The sequence below is a fragment of the Centropristis striata genome, chromosome 7 (assembly GCF_030273125.1).
Source record: "Centropristis striata isolate RG_2023a ecotype Rhode Island chromosome 7, C.striata_1.0, whole genome shotgun sequence".
In the NCBI taxonomy this organism is placed as follows: domain Eukaryota; kingdom Metazoa; phylum Chordata; class Actinopteri; order Perciformes; family Serranidae; genus Centropristis; species Centropristis striata.
The window spans coordinates 41,279,925-41,292,701 of NC_081523.1; the positions used below are offsets into that span (position 1 = coordinate 41,279,925).

Genomic DNA, 12,777 nt, shown 5'->3' on the forward strand with positions numbered 1-12,777 from the left:
AAGCAACATTTGAAGCCTTTCTCTGGTTCATATTGCTGCTTTTTGGCAGCAGCATTACGTTTGACCGGTGTAGTTACAAGATTCATTATTGATGAAATATATCCACATGTGCATGCTTTACATTCAACTGCTCTGGTTTGGTCCCCAGTTGAAAAACATGCAGGTTGTTACTAACAGTCAGTTTAAAATTGTTGTTAGATATTGTTGTTAGATAAAGATAAATAGATAAATAGAGATAAATAGATAGATAAATATTTTCAAATTTATTCTCATAATTAATTAAATATTTTTGACTTTATTCCCGTAATTAATTCAATATTTTCAACTTTATTCTCATAATGAATTAAATATTTTCGACTTCATTCTCATAATTAATTAATTCAATATAAATTAAAGATAACAGATATGAAAAGCTGAAAAGGTGGAAAAACAAAACAAAACAAAAAAAAAACACAGCATCAAAATCCTTTACAACTTTATTCTTGTTATTAATTAAATATTTTTGACTTTATTCCCGTAATTAATTCAATATTTTCGAATTTATTCTTGTAATTAATTAAATATTTTCAACTTTATTCCTGTAATTAATTCAATATTTTCGAATTTATTCTTGTAATTAATTAAATATTTTCAACTTTATTCCTGTAATTAATTCAATATTTCCGACTTTATTCTCGTAATTAATTAATTAATTAATTTTTTTTTTTCTAAATCTGGCCCTAATACGCAGTCATACTTTTCAAACAAGTACTAATTTTTAAGTTGTAGTCAAGCTTATTGTTATTGTTATGTTAGATATTGTTGTTAGATAGAGCGACCTGAAGAGGTAGAGGCGGGGGTCCTGGGGGCGGAGCTCCAGGGCGATGTTGATGCTGCAGAGAGCCTGAGGCAGCGCTCCGCTCAGAGCTCGGCCCTCCGCCTCCAGTCTGACCTGCTCACTGCTCTCCTGCAGCTGCAGCAGCAGAGCTCCGGCCTCGGGACACGCCGGGCTCAACGCCAGCGCCGACCTCACGTCCCCATAACACCGGACCGTCTGGACAGGTTGACCACAGATATGAGAATGAATGAATGAAGAGTGTTTCACAGGAGCTGCAGTATATGGAAGATAACAGTCCAAACTAACATGTCTAAATATTTATATAAACTGTGATTAATGTCAGCAAGATCACACTGCTCCAACACACACACACACACACACACACACACACACACACACACACAGACACACACACACACACACACACACACACACACACACACACACACAACACACAAACACGAGTGACTTTTTGTTGAATGAGTGTTTTCACAGTAGTTGCAGTATATGGAAGATAAAAGTCCGTAAAAAATGAAACCGAGAAACCGTGAAAAAATACAACAAAACGTGTGATAATTCTGTTAAAATGACTTTATTCTACATGTCTCATTTAAAAAGTCACTAAAAACAAACCAGTTTGGAATAACTAGATCCTGTTGTGGGAGAGGCTGTTTACACAGAGCAGAGAGGAGAGGACAGGAGAGGCTGTTTACACAGAGCAGAGAGGAGAGGACAGGAGAGGAGAGGCTGTTTACACAGAGCAGAGAGGAGAGGACAGGAGAGGCTGTTTACACAGAGCAGAGAGGAGAGGACAGGAGAGGAGAGGCTGTTTACACAGAGCAGAGAGGAGAGGACAGGAGAGGCTGTTTACACAGAGCAGAGAGGAGAGGACAGGAGAGGCTGTTTACACAGAGCAGAGAGGAGAGGACAGGAGAGGCTGTTTACACAGAGCAGAGAGGAGAGGACAGGAGAGGCTGCAAACATGACAATACTTCAATATGTACAATATGTTTTTCTAATTCTGGGAGGGTTTTTTTTTTGTAATTTTGTGTCTCTTTTTTGGCCATTTTATCTAATTTATTGTAATTTTGTGTCTTTTTTGGCCACTTTGTGTCTTTATTGTGTCTTTTTTTGGTTATTTTGTGTCTTTTTTGGGGTAATTTTGTGTTGTTGTTTTTTTTTTACAAATTCGTGACACTTGGAAAAGTGTTTATATATAAATTATATTTCATCCCAATTAAAAAATATATAATTTATTAGATAAATTCAACTTGGGTTTTTTCTGATTTCTGTCATTCTAACTATGTTATTCAGCAAAAAGTCATGTTTGAGTCGTTCCCTCTTCTAGTCATGATGGAGCTGATTCGAGCTGCAGGACTTGGCTGCTCGTTGGGGTTCAGGGGTTAACTGCTGGATTCATGACTAACTGCCTGACATGTAAAGTGTGTAGTGTGTGTTGCTGTTGTGTGTAGTGTGTGTTGCTGTTGTGTGTAGTGTGTGTTGTTGTTGTGTGTGGTGTGTGTTGCTGTTGTGTGTGGTGTGTGTTGCTGTTGTGTGTTGCTGTTGTGTGTAGTGTGTGTTGTTGTTGTGTGTAGTGTGTGTTGTTGTTGTGTGTGGTGTGTGTTGCTGTTGTGTGTAGTGTGTGTTGCTGTTGTGTGTGGTGTGTGTTGCTGTTGTGTGTAGTGTGTGTTGCTGTTGTGTGTAGTGTGTGTTGTTGTTGTGTGTGGTGTGTGTTGCTGTTGTGTGTTGCTGTTGTGTGTAGTGTGTGTTGTTGTTGTGTGTGGTGTGTGTTGCTGTTGTGTGTGGTGTGTGTTGCTGTTGTGTGTTGCTGTTGTGTGTAGTGTGTGTTGTTGTTGTGTGTGGTGTGTGTTGCTGTTGTGTGTAGTGTGTGTTGCTGTTGTGTGTGGTGTGTGTTGCTGTTGTGTGTGGTGTGTGTTGCTGTTGTGTGTTGCTGTTGTGTGTAGTGTGTGTTGTTGTTGTGTGTGGTGTGTGTTGCTGTTGTGTGTAGTGTGTGTTGCTGTTGTGTGTAGTGTGTGTTGTTGTTGTGTGTGGTGTGTGTTGCTGTTGTGTGTGGTGTGTGTTGCTGTTGTGTGTTGCTGTTGTGTGTAGTGTGTGTTGTTGTTGTGTGTGGTGTGTGTTGCTGTTGTGTGTAGTGTGTGTTGCTGTTGTGTGTGGTGTGTGTTGCTGTTGTGTGTAGTGTGTGTTGCTGTTGTGTGTAGTGTGTGTTGCTATTGTGTGTAGTGTGTGTTGCTGTTGTGTGTGGTGTGTGTTGCTGTTGTGTGTAGTGTGTGTTGCTGTTGTGTGTGGTGTGTGTTGCTGTTGTGTGTAGTGTGTGTTGCTGTTGTGTGTAGTGTGTGTTGCTGTTGTGTGTAGTGTGTGTTGCTGTTGTGTGTGGTGTGTGTTGCTGTTGTGTGTAGTGTGTGTTGCTGTTGTGTGTGGTGTGTGTTGCTGTTGTGTGTAGTGTGTGTTGCTGTTGTGTGTGGTGTGTGTTGCTGTTGTGTGTGGTGTGTGTTGCTGTTGTGTGTAGTGTGTGTTGCTGTTGTGTGTAGTGTGTGTTGCTGTTGTGTGTAGTGTGTGTTGCTGTTGTGTGTGGTGTGTGTTGCTGTTGTGTGTAGTGTGTGTTGCTGTTGTGTGTGGTGTGTGTTGCTGTTGTGTGTAGTGTGTGTTGCTGTTGTGTGTGGTGTGTGTTGCTGTTGTGTGTAGTGTGTGTTGCTGTTGTGTGTGGTGTGTGTTGCTGTTGTGTGTGGTGTGTGTTGCTGTTGTGTGTGGTGTGTGTTGCTGTTGTGTGTGGTGTGTGTTGCTGTTGTGTGTGGTGTGTGTTGCTGTTGTGTGTGGTGTGTGTTGCTGTTACCTGGCGGAGCAGTTTGTGAAGTCGTGCTCTGAGGACGTAAAGGTCCGAGGTGGGACCGTCTGACTGCATCCAGTCATTAACCAGCTTCAGACAGTCGCCATGGTGACCTGCAGCTGTCAGACAGGCCAGGCTGAGACACAAACAACACATCAATCCACAAAAACACTGGAAATAAGATATATGATAACGTAACTGTATCCCAAATCAGACACCGTTCGGATTAGGTTCTATCAAAATTTCATATTAACTACTAATATAAATGATCATGTTAAGCTTCCAATTAATTAAATGGTGTGAAGGTAAAGTCTAACTTCTTATCTTTCGAACCGTATATTGTTTTAATATTGTACGTTAGCCTCGGGTTTACCAGAGTCGGCTAAAGGACGCTAACGCCTGTTAGTTAGCCGTGAGCTAACTGTATCCCAAACCGGACACTTGGATCTCCTCGCTGTGAAATAATGGAGGCTGCTGAGTTTTTCAGGGTAAACTGGATGTTTCTGGTTAAGCCGAATAAATATCACTGTTATCAACCATCGTTATCAACCATACTTCTGACCTTCACAATAAAATACAGTACAGTAAAAATACAGATGTACTTTTTACTGCTTTCTCTCATCAGAGTTACTTTCGTATTGTAATTAGACGTGTAAATCTCCATGTACATAAATTAAATTTCACACATAGCTTGTTAAATATGTAAAAATCAATTATAGCTACACTGGTGGAGGCGATCTTATTCCAAATGACGTGAAAACACCAGAACGTGCAGCATTGCAGATGTGTCTGATTTGGGATACGGTCTCTATAATGTAATAACAGTGATACATGTGATCCGTATCAGTGGACCACTGTATAACATGCAGGATATTCTTGATATAACTGTAAGCACAAACACTAAACGTTAGCTTGTTCCTGACCTCCTGACCTCGTAGGCCCTGCAGCCCGGCTTCACCTCAGACGCTTTGCTGAAAGCCTCCAGAGCCTCGAGGAAGAGACCTCGGTCAAACAAACACTGGCCCTGAGACAACAGGAAGCACATAGATAACACTTCATTTATTCAAACGCGTAAGGTTTCCCTCATTTACAGTGACGACGAGTACATTTACAAACAGAACAGAAATACAAATTCAAAATACAGATAACAGACAAGATAAATAAATAAGTAAATGACTATTCAAAATGACCAAAGCTAAAACAGTGTGATCTTCCTTATGATGCAGTCTGCACAGAAACATTGATGTGTTTTAGAGGAGTTTTTTCAAGTGTACCACTAGATTAAAGTAATTCTATTTCCTTTCACAGACCCGTGGAGAGAGTTCAATCCAGTCAGTTATAGAAGCTTTAAGCTGACTGCTATTACTGTTGAGGTTATTTTGGTAAACAGGACAAAAATCTGACTGGTTATAAGTATAACTGTAAAATATATCTTGCAACTCGAGCTTGCTCTAAAATGTGGTAGTTTGGAGCCATTTTTCTCTGGTTTATTGAAGTGTAAGAGCTACGCTGCAGACTGGATTCACTACTGACAAACAGAGTGACTAATATGAACCAGTACCAGTAGTAGTAGATATGTATATATGTGTAATAGACATCTGGTGTAAGGAAATGTCTTGATCCTCACTGCACTGGATTTTTATAAACTATATGATCATTTCTGCACATTATTTGCCCAAGTCCAGGCGCCAGTTTACTCATTCTTCCTCTCATAGCAACATTACAACCATTTACTACTGTTGTTGTTTGTTTGTTTGTGGCGGCGGCAAAGATTTTTACCATGGCGAGCTGCCACACAGTTACAGACAGTTGCAGGAAAGTCTGCAATCAAGCTACAAAATTTAATTTTTATTCTGGGGGAACTGATCCTCATTGTGAGTTGAAGATCGTTCCAGGGGCATTAACCCATTGACGCCGGGAAAGCATTACCGCATTTCTACCATTAAAGCCGGGAGCGCTGTTGCGTCACTCTACCATTAAGGCCGGGACAGCGGATATGTCATTTTGTAGTATTTGTATTTTTTTTCACCTATTTTCGGTCTCTTGGCCAATGAAATGCATCAGAATCATGATCAGAATACATGTGGGAGTGTCGCAATGCATCATGGGACTTTTCCAGAACTTATAAATCATGGAGGAAGACGACTATAGCGGAGGCATATCTATCTATCTATATATATATATATCTATAGTGGAGGAGCTCAGCAGGAAGAGACGGAAGAGATCTGATGAAAACAGCGCCGATGATTTTATTGCTGATCCGAACTTTGAACCCTCGGAACCAATCGACCGGGATTTATGGATGAGGAATATGTTTTTAGACGACATATTTTCACCAAAGAACAGACAGATTTGTGGCCATCTGGAGATAATAATAATATTATTAATAATATATTAATAATAATAGGCTAACTGATTGTGATGATGATATAAGAAATCATGACTGTTTATGTCTTATATTACTTTATGCGTCGTTGAGTACCCTGAAAAGTGCAATATATTAAATGTATTTTTATTATTTATTATTATTATTATTATTATTATTATTTTTTTTTTTTTAAATTACAGTAGGCTAATGAGAACTATGTCTTGTTCTTCCAGTGGTCATATCATGTTAGCATCTTGCTAATGGGCATGTATTAGTATTATGTATAGGATTTTTTTATTCAGACAAATGTAACATTTGCTGAGTTTGTTGATTTTTTTTAAAAATGTATTGAAGGTTTGGACAAATAAACTCAACTTCGTATGAAAGCCACGGGTATAAGCTCTCAAATACTTTTTGAATTTCATTTTTATCTGCTACAGAGGCTGAAAATCTATTATTTAGTAGGTGTTGAATTTCCAGAAAAACTTCAGGTTTTAGGGGGTCATTTGAAAATCGCCCAGAGGTTTTACAGGCATTTTTCCCAGGCGCTTTAGGCCTTAATGGGTTAAAACAAAAGGCTGGCTTCCCAAGTTCAGTTAGCACATGGGGAACTGAGAGAGTAAACCAGTTATTTGATGTTGTCGAATAATATCGATGATTCCATCAAGAAGTCGTGTTAAGTTGGGAGGTAGTTTACCGTTAATGGCCTTAAAGATAAATAGGTTCCCATGTTTCTTCGGCCTGTTTGCCAGAGAAGCCCAGCCCACTTTATCATATACGATCCAGTGATGAGTGTTGTAGCCATCACCAGGAATAAATCTAATATATATATATATATATATATATATATATATATATATATATATATATATATATATATATATATATATATAAATCTAAGAGCAGAGTGATATAGAGAGTCCACAACATAGGGATCATTGTTACATTATTTTATCTTTAAGCATTTAGTTATAGAGATTTTTATGAAGGGTGCAACCTACAAAAAAAATGAGTTTTTCTACGATTCTTAACCTTCCTCTTATGTTTCTGTTACTATCTCTTATGGTAACAGCTTGGTTTTGACCCTTAAATGATCCATAAATACCCTTAAAACAGTTATATATCTGTTTCTTACCTCTGATGACCTTGGCAGGTTTCCTCATACATTCAAAGATTAGTTCTAATATTTTTTGTGTGGCCCCTCGTTTTCAATTTAAAAAATCGTAAAATGAACCTCAAGAGAATTATATAAAATAAAAGGTTGTTATGTTACTTGACTATTACTGAGGGCTATTAGAAGACATCTCAAATTAATGTTTTATTTTAATATTAACTATAGTAACATCTATGGTGTTACGGGTCAATTTTGACCCATAACACCTTTTTTAAACCACAGTTATGGTTTGCTTTTATTTATTGTTTTTTTAAAAAGCAATGTATTTATTTTAGTGGGGGTTTTTTGTTTATTTTTTTAATCCAAACCATTATTAACCTTTATTTAACCAGGAAAGTCTTATTGAGATTAAAAATCTCTTTTACAAAAGAGTCCTGGCCAAGACAGGCAGCAGCACAGTTGTTTATTCCTGTTTTATTTATTTCATTGTCTCTTGTTCTGTTTGTTGATGTGCAGCACTTTGCTGCGGCTGTGGTTGTTTTAAAGTGCTTTACAAATAAAGTTGAGTTGAGAGTTGAGTTGAGTATATATTTCATTAAATATTGTTTTATAATCTTATATTCTAAGTGAAACAACACAAACGTTATACTTTTCACCAGGGAATTTTATAATTCAGTGAAATTAGTTTTGTGGGTTTTTTTTGTTTCACTAGAGGTTCCTGATGAATCCAAAAAGCCTCGATGCAATCAGCAACAGTTGTGTGGTCATTTAAAGCATTTAAAACCAAAACAGGTGGGTGGTGATCCTAACACAAGAGGAAGGTTAGTTTACTTCAGTTAACTGAAGGTGTAGATGATGTTTTAGTGCTGTGTGTACCTGGAGGTAGTAGATGTTTTAGTGCTGTGTGTACCTGGAGGTAGTAGATGTTTTAGTGCTGTGTGTACCTGGAGGTAGTAGATGATTTAGTGCTGTGTGTACCTGGAGGTAGTAGATGTTTTAGTGCTGTGTGTACCTGGAGGTAGTAGATGTTTTAGTGCTGTGTGTACCTGGAGGTAGTAGATGTTTTAGTACTGTGTGTACCTGGAGGTAGTAGATGTTTTAGTACTGTGTGTACCTGGAGGTAGTAGATGTTTTAGTGCTGTGTGTACCTGGAGGTAGTAGATGTTTTAGTACTGTGTGTACCTGGAGGTAGTAGATGTTTTAGTGCTGTGTGTACCTGGAGGTAGTAGATGTTTTAGTGCTGTGTGTACCTGGAGGTAGTAGATGTTTTAGTACTGTGTGTACCTGGAGGTAGTAGATGTTTTAGTGCTGTGTGTACCTGGAGGTAGTAGATGTTTTAGTACTGTGTGTACCTGGAGGTAGTAGATGTTTTAGTGCTGTGTGTACCTGGAGGTAGTAGATGATTTAGTGCTGTGTGTACCTGGAGGTAGTAGATGAAGGCCAGGCGGGAGCTGAACGCTCCGGGCTGCAGGAGCCACGCCCGTTTATAACAAGCTGCTGCTGACTGGAAGTCACACAGCTGCAGGAAGGCCTCGGCCTGGACCACCACCAGACCAGTCTGAAACACAGCACCAGTTATCACTAGACTAGTCCTAGTCTAGTCTAGTCCTAGTCTAGTCCTAGTCCTAGTCACACAGCTGCAGGAAGGCCTCAGCCTGGACCACCACCAGACCAGTCTGAAACACAGCACCAGTTATCACTAGTCTTGTCTCTGGTCAAGGACTAGACTAGGACTATATTACATTATATTTGGCAATTCCTACTGCCTGTCAAACATCTGCAGTATTACTAAAAAAGCACAAAAAGTCTGTTAACACACTGTCTGACACACAGGAACCTACTTGTTGGAGCCATTAGAGGTATTTTTTTTGAGTTATGTGGAAAATTTTGAATGATAATTATTATTATTGGAAATTAAGTGTGATGAAATGACACATTGTCATGAAATGACAAATTAGGTTAATGAAATATGAACCTAATTTGGATTCTGTATTGCTTCCTGTCTCACCTGGGGAAAGGTGTGTCCAGGTCACTCTAGCATAGAGAATGCCCTTATAAGGAAGGCAAAGTTGTTACGTTCAGTTTTAGGAAGGCCACAGAGCAAACACTTTTCTGACCGCATTAAAACAAAAAAAATTTAAGATCGCCCCTTTTTGGTCTCATATATAGCGTCATTGTTTGGATTATTTTTTTGTTTTGTTGCCATGAAAAAATCACCCAGAGATTATTGATTAATAAATATTGGAACATCTCCCAGCAGCAGAAACAAGCAAAATACCAAGAAAGCAACACAGAGGTTGCTTCAATAAAGAATAAGGGCACTTTAATTATCATTATTATCAGCAACTGAAGCTTATTTATTACAGTCTGTTACCTCTCTCATAAACGGCTGATCTATTTTCACCGAATGAGTAAAAATGTAATGGATAAATGTCACAAAATATAATAAATGTGAACATGTGTAGCATTGTGTGGTGGTGATTTCTGCACCTGTTCAGGCTGCAGCGTGATGGCTTTGGAGAAGCAGATCACAGCCTTCTCATACTGACACTTTCCCATCGCTGCTTTTCCATTTGTGTAACTGCAAAAAACGACATAAAAAGCGTTATTTAACCCTCCAAAGACTGGATTTCATGTTCCAACTTTGCACATATTTTCTGCAAAGATCCCCCATATCTGCTTTTCCAACATTTGTAACACTAATAATAAATAAAAGCAACCTGGTCTCACAGAAATCCGTGAAATAGCCACGGATTTCGCTTAACTCAAAATCCGTGGAATAGCCACGGAATCACTCAAATTTCCGTGAAACTGACACGGATTTGGCTACAATGCAAGTTAATGCCAGTCATATCCCGTGGCTATTCCATGGATATTTGTTCCTATTGGTTTGTTCCAAGTCACGTGACTTTCAAGGTCCTGGCGGTCAGAACAAAAAACATGGCGGACAGTTCTCTCATTTTTAGTGAAAAATCAATATTTTGACTTAGTTTCTGCATAAAAATGGATTTTGATCACATTTCTAGTGAGAAATATATGTTTTATTTTCTAAATATTCACTCAGTGAATGTACATAATCACTTTGTATGTTGGAATAGCCACGGGATATGACTGTCATTAACTTGCATTGTAGCCAAATCCGTGTCAGTTTCACGGAAATTTGAGTGATTCTGTGGCTATTCCACGGATTTTGAGTTAAGCGAAATCCGTGGCTATTTCACAGATTCCTGTGAGACCATGTTGAATAAAAGTGTCTTTCTTTCATTGAATTGTGGTGCTTCTCACTGCTCGGCAGCCTTGGTCTGGATGATGAGGCTCCCCTGCAGCTCTGCTCTCTGGGCGAGTTTCTCTCCTGGTGCCACAAAGATTTTGCTGGAGCCAAAAAGCTGCTTGAATGTGTTTTTTCTCCTGGCCTCATTCAGCTCCTCTTCTGACACCGCGGTGGGGAATAAACTCTGCTCTTCTGCCTGCTGGGCGGACAAACAATTGGCAAAGATTTGGTCAACTTTTCCTAAAGGGCCACAAAACCAGTCGGATTAGGCTGACTGACAATCAGAACATGTTAACTTCCCTAAGAAGATAATAACCAAATAAACAGCTCGCACACCGCAGGGATCAAATGTTCCATTTCAAGGTTATTATAGTTATCGAAAACTAACGAAATAACGAAAACTAGAATTGAAAAAACATTTTCATTAACTGAAATAAAAATAAAAACGAGAGTTTTTAAAAAAAACGATAACTAACTGAAACTGTTTTTTGTGGTTACAAAACTAACTAAAACTAACTAAAATTATAGTGAAAATGTCCTTAGTTTTAGTTTTTTTGTCAACTTTTTCTATTCATAACTCAGTGTTTCTATTTGAACATGCAACACATGGTGAATATGTTTACTGAGACTGGGATGTTTACACTAGAACCAAAATACAAAACACCCAGAACTGTAAGAGTTAATAACCTTATTGGGGCTGAGATGATAAACCAAAGGAAGTAAAGGAAATAAAGGCAAAATGTATTATGACCTCTTTGAATCTGGCACCCAACATATAGCCCATTACAAAAAAACTAAAACTAACACTAAAACTAATAAAAACTAAACTAAAACTAAGCATTTTCAAAAAATAAAAACTAAACCAAAACTAGAAAACTCACTCTAAAAACGAATTAAAACTAATTGAATTTGAAAACAAAAATTCACAACGAAATTAAAACTAAAACTAAAGAAAACAGATGCTTTTCATCAGACTCTAATCCTGCAGTGGGCCCTTGTTTTGTTTGAATATGTTTGAATATCTTGTTATTATGCCGAGTACAAGACTAGGAGGAGACAAAAAACAAATGTTATCTAGACTCTATCAAACACTACTGAGTAGTATTTGTTACTTAAAATAAGAAATTCATAATTTTTCTAGTTTGAAAATATTGCAGATTATTTTTTTTTTGTATTTTGTTATCCAGTTGTGTTCACGGGTGTTTTTTAGCATCAGATTCAGGTTGAGGATTATTTATGTTAGTTAAAAGTCATAATAAAAATAAAAATACATTTCAAATGCCTTTCGAGGATATTTTATAATAACAGCACTTAATAATAAATAAAAACAAGAACTGAGGAAAGGTAAGCTTAAATCCTATCAATCTATTGTAAGGAAATATATATTAATGAACTAAAAAATAGAAAAACAAAAAATATTAAACAGATAAAATAAAATTGTAATTATAATTATAACTATAAATAGAGTTATAAACCCTAATTAAAGACAACTCTAATAAAGTAAAAACACAATAAATAGTTAGATAAATATACAAATAGTTCAGACCAAAACAGTAAAACTGTAGGTCTTTAGTTTGCTTTTAAAAATATCAACATATTAAACATTAACATAAATCATAATTTACAGACAGTTTGCTGTACTTTTTGTCAGTTTACGGTAAATAAACGCTACCGTAAAGCAAAGCTAAAGCCAGCAGTCAGTTAACGTTAACTACTTTTCTATTGTTTGTAACAAAATAAACTTACCGTCTGCTCATTTCTCTCCTCAAAAGTGTCCATTGTGTCGTTCAGTAACTAATATAAACTGTGTTATATGAGTTAAAGTTACCTTTAGTCCATTTATTTCATCTTTTCTGACAGTTTAGAGAAGCAGCGTGGTGTTAAAATCTGCTTGTAACCATGGAAACTAACTTAACTTCTCTGAGAGGCTTTTATTTTATTAAAACAAAGATATTTGTAAATTGAGCGAGAGCGTCCCCTCCGGTCACTTCCGGTGCCGTTTCACGTTATTTAAAATAGCCTCAAAGCCACATAATTAGAGTTTATAGACGTTAATAATTTTCTAGCTGTGATTTAATTTAAAGTATCATAACACACACCGTTAACGTATAACATTTTGGCTGAACAGTTATTTGAGGGTCTTACTTCATTTAAAAATAAAATAAAAAGATTATAGTTTCAGTGAGAGAGTTCCCTCTGGTCACTTCCGGTGTCGTTTAAACCCAGCACCACACCGCGAAATATTTAGTTTATTGGTGTTAATAATGCTTCTAGCTGTGATGTAACTTAAGGTAAAGTAAAAGAAACAATCAACGTATAACATTATCGCTTTAACGGCTTACACGACGCGCTCGGGATGCTT

At 37.4% G+C, this 12,777-nt stretch overlaps 1 protein-coding gene across 1 annotated transcript in view; it reads right to left on the reverse strand.

The window, feature by feature from the left end:
* The window catches only part of LOC131975061 (tetratricopeptide repeat protein 16), a 17,545-nt gene extending 7,826 nt beyond the window's left edge, over window positions 1-9,719 (reverse strand). The window contains exons 1-5 of the mRNA XM_059337592.1: window positions 9,635-9,719; window positions 8,565-8,702; window positions 4,586-4,686; window positions 3,669-3,798; window positions 819-1,033 (exon numbers count right to left, since the gene is read on the reverse strand). Coding sequence (XP_059193575.1) covers window positions 819-1,033; window positions 3,669-3,798; window positions 4,586-4,686; window positions 8,565-8,702; window positions 9,635-9,703 — 653 coding nt within the window. The 5' untranslated portion in view covers window positions 9,704-9,719. The remainder of the gene's footprint in view (window positions 1-818; window positions 1,034-3,668; window positions 3,799-4,585; window positions 4,687-8,564; window positions 8,703-9,634) is intronic.
* Between the last annotated feature and the right edge of the window lie 3,058 nt (window positions 9,720-12,777).